General features: G+C 39.4%; 1 protein-coding gene across 1 annotated transcript; it reads right to left on the reverse strand.

Annotated features, from left to right (window-relative positions):
- Positions 1 to 5,518: 5,518 nt before the first annotated feature.
- On the reverse strand, positions 5,519 to 6,442 carry LOC123949514 (olfactory receptor 2D3-like). Its single transcript, XM_046017029.1, has one exon. It carries the CDS (start codon positions 6,440 to 6,442, stop codon positions 5,519 to 5,521), a length of 924 nt encoding a protein of 307 aa, XP_045872985.1.
- Between the last annotated feature and the right edge of the window lie 266 nt (positions 6,443 to 6,708).

The raw sequence follows: 6,708 nt of genomic DNA on the forward strand, positions 1-6,708 counted from the left end.
ATAGGTCCACACCCCGTCACCTAATAGTAAAATTGACAAGTCTTAGTGACAAAGAGAAAATCCTGAAAGCAGCCCGGGAAAAGAAGTCTGTAACATACAATGGTAAAAATATTAGATTGGCAGCAGACTTATCCACAGAGACCTGGCAGGCCAGAAAGAGCTGGCATGATATATTCAGAGCACTAAATGAGAAAAACATGCAGCCAAGAATACTCTATCCAGCTAGGCTATCATTGAAAATAGAAGGAGAGATCAAAAGCTTCCAGGACAAACAAAAACTGAAAGAATTTGCAAACACCAAACCAGCTCTACAGGAAATATTGAAAGGGGTCCTTTAAGCAAAGAGAGAGCCTAAAAGTAGTAGATCAGAAAGGTACAGAGACAATATACAGTGACAGTCAACTTACAGGCTAATAATGGCACTAAATTCATATCTCTCAATAGTTACCCTGAATGTTAATGGGCTAAATGCCCCAATCAAAAGACACAGGGTATCAGAATGGATAAAAAAACAAAACCCATCAGTATGTTGCCTACAAGAAACTCATTTTAGATGCAAAGACACCTCCAGATTTAAAGTGAGGGGGTGGAAAACCATTTACCATGCTAATGGGCATCAGAAGAAAGCTGGGGTGACAATCCTTAGATCAATTAGATTTTAAGTCAAAGACTATAATAAGAGATGAGGAAGGACACTATATCCTACTCAAAGGGTCTTTCCAACAAGAAGATCTAACAATTTTAAATATCTATGCCCCTAATGTGGGAGCAGCCAACTATATAAACCAATTAATAACAACATCAAAGAAACACATCAATAATAATACAATAATAGTAGGGGACTTTAACATTCCCCTCACTGAAATGGACAGATCATCCAAGCAAAAGATCAACAAGGAAATAAAGGCCTTAAATGACACACTGGACCAGATGGACATCACAGATATATTCAGAACATTTCATCCCAAAGCAACAGAATACACATTCTTCTCTAGTGCACATGGAACCTTCTCCAGAATAGATCACATCCTGGGTCACAAATCAGGTCTCAACCGGTATCAAAAGATTAGGATCATTCCCTGCATATTTTCAGACCATAATGCTCTGAAGCTAGAACTCAATCACAAGAGGAAAGCTGGAAAGAACCCAAATACATGGAGATGAAACAGCATCCTTCTAAAGAATTAATGGGCCAACGAGGAAATTAAAGAAGAACTGAAAAAATTCATGGAAACAAATGATATTTATGAAAACACAACGGTTCAAAATCTGTGGGACACAGCAAAGGCAGTCCTGAGAGGAAAATATATAGTAGTACAAGGCTTTCTTAAGAAACAAGAAAGGTCTCAAGTACACAACCTAACCCTACACGTAAAGGAGCTGGAGAAAGAACAAGAAAGAAACCCTAAACCCAGCAGAAGAAGATAAATCATAAAGATCAGAGCAGAAATCAATGAAATAGAAACCAAAAAAAAAAATAGAAAAAAATCAATGAAACTAGGAGCAGGTTCTTTGAAAGAATCAATAAGATTGATAAACCCCTGGCCAGACTCATCAAAAAGAAAAGAGAAAGGACCCAAATCAATAAAATCATGAATGAAAGAGGAGAGATCACAACTAACACCAAAGAAATACAGACAATTATAAGAACATACTATGAGCAACTCTACGCCAACAAATTGGCCAATCTGGAAGAAATGGATGCATTCCTAGAGACATATAAACTACCACAACTGAACCAGGAAGAAATAGAAAACCTGAACAGGCCCATAACCAGTAAGGAGATTGAAACAGTCATCAAAAATCTCCAAACAAACAAAAGCCCAGGGCCAGACGGCTTCCCAGGGGAATTCTACCAAACATTTAAAGAAGAACTCATTCCTATTCTCCTGAAGCTGTTCCAAAAAGTAGAAATGGAAGGAAAACTTCCAAACTCATTTTATGAGGCCAGCATCACCTTGATCCCAAAACCAGACAAGGATCCCACCAAAAAAGAGAACTACAGACCAATATCCTTGATGAACACAGACGCAAAAATTCTCGCCAAAATACTAGCCAATAGGATTCAACAGTACATTAAAAGAATTATTCACCACGATCAAGTGGGATTTATTCCAGGGCTGCAGGGTTAGTTCAACATCCGCAAATCAATCAATGTGATAGAACACATTAATAAAAGAAAGAACAAGAACCATATGATACTCTCCATAGATGCTGAAAAAGCATTTGACAAAGTACAGCATCCCTTCCTGATCAAAACTCTTCAAAGTGTAGGGATAGAGGGCACATACCTCAATATTATCAAAGCCATCTATGAAAAACCCACCGCAAATATCATTCTCAATGGAGAAAAACTGAAAGCTTTTCCGTTAAGGTCAGGAACACGGCAGGGATGTCCATTATCACCACTGCTATTCAACATAGTATTAGAAGTCCTAGCCTCAGCAATCAGACAACAAAAAGAAATTAAAGACATCCAAATTGGCAAAGAAGAAGTCAAACTATCACTCTTCACAGATGATAGGATACTATATGTGGAAAACCCAAAAGACACCACTCCAAAACTGCTAGAACTTGCACAGGAATTCAGTAAAGTGTCAGGATATAAAATCAATGCACAGAAATCAGTTGCATTTCTGTACACCAACAACAAGACAGAAGAAAGAGAAATTAAGGAGTCAATCCCATTTACAATTGTACCCAAAACTATAAGATACCTAGGAATAAACCTAACCAAAGAGGCTAAGAATCTATACGCAGAAAATTATAAAGTACTCATGAAAGAAATTGAGGAAGACACACAGAAATGGAAAAATGTTCCATGCTCCTGGATTGGAAGAATAAATATTGTGAAAATGTCTATGCTACCTAAAGCAATCTACACATTTAATGCAATCCCTATCAAAATACCATCCATTTTTTTCAAAGAAATGGAACAAATAATCCTCAAATTTATATGGAACCAGAAAAGACCTCGAATAGCCAAAGGAATATTGAAAAAGAAAGCCAAAGTTGGTGGCATCACAATTCCAGACTTCAAGCTCTATTACAAAGCTGTCATCATCAAGACAGCATGGTACTGGCACAAAAACAGACACATAGATCAGTGGAACAGAATAGAGAGCCCAGAAATCGACCCTCAACTCTATGGTCAACTAATCTTCGACAAAGCAGGAAAGAATGTCCAATGGAAAAAAGACAGCCTCTTCAATAAATGGTGCTGGGAAAATTGGACAGCCACATGCAGAAAAATGAAATTGGACCACTTCCTTACACCACACACGAAAATAGACTCCAAATGAATGAAGGACCTCAATGTGAGAAAGGAATCCATCAAAATCCTTGAGGAGAACGCAGGCAACAAACTCTTCGACCTCAGCCGCAGCAACATCTTCCTAGGAACATCGGCAAAGGCAAGGGAAGCAAGGGCAAAAATGAACTATTGGGACTTCATCAAGATCAAAAGCTTTTGCACAGCAAAGGAAACAGTTAACAAAACCAAAAGACAACTGACAGTATGGGAGAAGATATTTGCAAATGACACATCAGATAAAGGGCTCGTATCCAAAATCTATAAGGAACTTAGCAAACTCAACACCCAAAGAACAAACAATCCAATCAAGAAATGGGCAGAGGACATGAACAGACATTTCTGCAAAGAAGACATCCAGATGGCCAACAGACACATGAAAAAGTGCTCCACGTCACTCGGCATCAGGGAAATACAAATCAAAACCACAATGAGATATCACCTCACACCAGTCAGAATGGCTAAAATTAACAAGTCAGGAAATGACAGATGCTGGCGAGGATGCAGAGAAAGGGGAACCCTCCTCCACTGTTGGTGGGAATGCAATCTGGTGCAACCACTCTGGAAAACAGCATGGAGGTTCCTCAAAGTGTTGAAAATAGAACTACCCTATGACCCAGCAATTGCACTACTTGGTATTTACCCTAAAGATACAAACGTAGTGATCCGAAGGGGCACGTGTACCCAAATGTTTATAGCAGCAATGTCTACAATAGCCAGACTATGGAAAGAACCTAGATGTCCATCAACAGATAAATGGATAAAGAAGTGGTATATATACACAATGGAATACTATGCAGCCATAAAAAGAAATGAAATCTTGCCATTTGCATCGACATGGATGGAACTAGAGGGTATCATGCTTAGTGAAATAACCATAAGATATACTTAATCTCAGGAAACAAACTGAGGGTTGCTGGGGAAGAGTGGGGTAGAGGGATGGGGTGGCTGGGTGATGGACATTGGGAGAGGGTATGTGTCGTGGTGAGCACTGCGTGTTGTGTAAGACTGATGAAACACAGACCTGTACCCTTCAAACAAATAATACATTATGTGTTAATAATTTTTAAAATATCTTTTTTTAACTTCCTTTTTTTTTATTTGTTTATTTAAAGCATAACAGTGTTCATTGTTTTGGCATCACACCCAGTGCTCCATGCAGTACGTGCCTTCCCTATTACCCACCACCTGGTTCCTCAACCTCCCACCCCCCCCGCCCCTTCAAAACCCTCTGGTTGTTTTTCAGAGTCCATAGTCTCTCATGGTTCATCTCCCCTTCCAGTTTCCCTCAATTAGGAGTATATGGAAAGCTATTAGGTGACACATGAAATTGGCTTGGGATAAAGCAGTATTTAATAAAGTGTGGAGAAGGAATCAGAGTCAATATTATTGGTAGAGAATTCCACATGTTCGAGCTTACTTGTCAAAGACAATAGACACATATACACACACAGACAACTGTACATATTTGCATACTCTTTCATACCTGCCAGTGCTATGCATAAAATCATCCACCAAAAAATGGAGGAGAGAGAAAAGAGAAAGAAGAAAAGAGGGGTCATGATGCAGTGGAGTTAAATTCATTGCAGTGAGGGCTTGAAAGTTACAAAAACACTTTAGTGTTCCATCATTTTCAAATGGAAATAAGGAAATTGGAGGTAGTGCATCTATGGGTAGAGTTCCATAAATCCCAGAAGACCCCCTTATATCTGAACTAAATGCTGGCTTTTTAACCAGTTACTGTTGACTTATTCAGGAATATGGAAGCAGAACCACAGTAAGCTCACAGCTGACTATATAACTACTTGGGGGCCCTACCTCATTTAGTGGGTGAAGGATGCTAGCAATATATTCAGGAAGGTTAATCAAAATTTTTTTCTCGGTCCAACATTTCAAGAGTGAGGTTACTCTCCCTTGACATATAAACTACAAAAAAGTGCAACTCCTCTCAGGACAGAGCATGGCTCTCTCTTGTCCCAGAGGTAATGAAACCTTCTAAGGAAAGCATGAAGGTTTATTCATATTGTGATGTCCTGGACACAGCACTTGCACAAAATAGGCATTTAATGAATATTTGTGGAGAAGAAAATCAACTGAGGCATTTAAAGTTAGGGAAAGAAAGAATGAGAATAGTAGAGGTATTGTTGTCAATCACAATCTTCCAAGTGCTTAAGAAAAGTGTCGGAAATCACTACCTCTGAAGGTGTATTATCTCCTAACCAGATTCCTGAGAGCTCCCTTCACATCCTGGTTCCTCAGGCTGTAAATGATGGGGTTCAACATGGAAGTCATAACTGAATAGAACACAGAGATTACCTGATCCTTTTTACTCATTGTCTTGGAATTGGGTCTCATGTAGGCAAATATTCCAGAGCCATAGTAGAGAACCACAACAGTGAGATGGGAGCCACAGGTAGAGAAGACCTTGAGCTTCCCTTCCCCTGACTGCATCTGAATCACTGTGGAGATAATATGCCAGTAGGAGACAAGGATGAGGGAGAGAGGTGCTAACAGGATAATCACACCCATTGAAAAGAGGGCCATCTCAGCCTTGTATGTGTCTGCTGAAGCCAGCTTCAGGAGCGCAGGAGGTTCACAAAAGTAATGATTAATTATATTCTCTCCCTGGTAGGGAAGACACAGTGTAAATGCACTATCCACTGAACATACAAATGCTCCACTGATCCAAGACACTATGACCAACTGGACACAAACCCTCTGGGTCATGACAGTGGAATAATGCAGGGGCTTGCAGACAGCCACATAGCGGTCATAAGACATCACTGCCAGAAGTGCACATTCTGTACACCCTGCAAGAAGGAAGACAATTATCTGTAGTGAGCATCCAGCAAAGGAAATGGTTTTCCTTTTTACAAGGAAGTGGACCAACATCTGAGGAACAATGCTTGTAGAGAAACAGAGGTCAGCAAATGACAAGTTTTTGAGGAAGAAGTACATGGGAGTGTGAAGTTGAGAGTCAGTCTGAATAAGGATTATTATGAGCAGGTTTCCAAACATAGACAGAAGGTAAATGGTCAGGAAAACACAGAACAGCAATATCTGGATCTTTGGATCTTGTGAAAGTCCCAGCAAGATAAATTCAGCCACAGAAGTTTGGTTTCCTTTTCCCATTGATGTTTATTGCTGTTTTACCTGTCATCAGAAAGAAAACGCATGCATTCTGAATGCTCAATTTTCGCAAGCTTTATAAACAAGCACAATGAGAATGAGTATACCTTGTTGGACTATTGGCTTTCAGATGCTTACTAATATCTGTACCAGTTAGCATTAGGATGCATAGTTTTTATGTATATTTTTCTTTCCTTGATCCATTTGGTAGGCTGAGTATTGCACTCAATATGGCTTCTCAAATAATCCTGAGGTCAACATATTGCTAA

Source organism: Meles meles, chromosome 8 (genome assembly GCF_922984935.1).
Source record: "Meles meles chromosome 8, mMelMel3.1 paternal haplotype, whole genome shotgun sequence".
NCBI classification, from domain to species: domain Eukaryota; kingdom Metazoa; phylum Chordata; class Mammalia; order Carnivora; family Mustelidae; genus Meles; species Meles meles.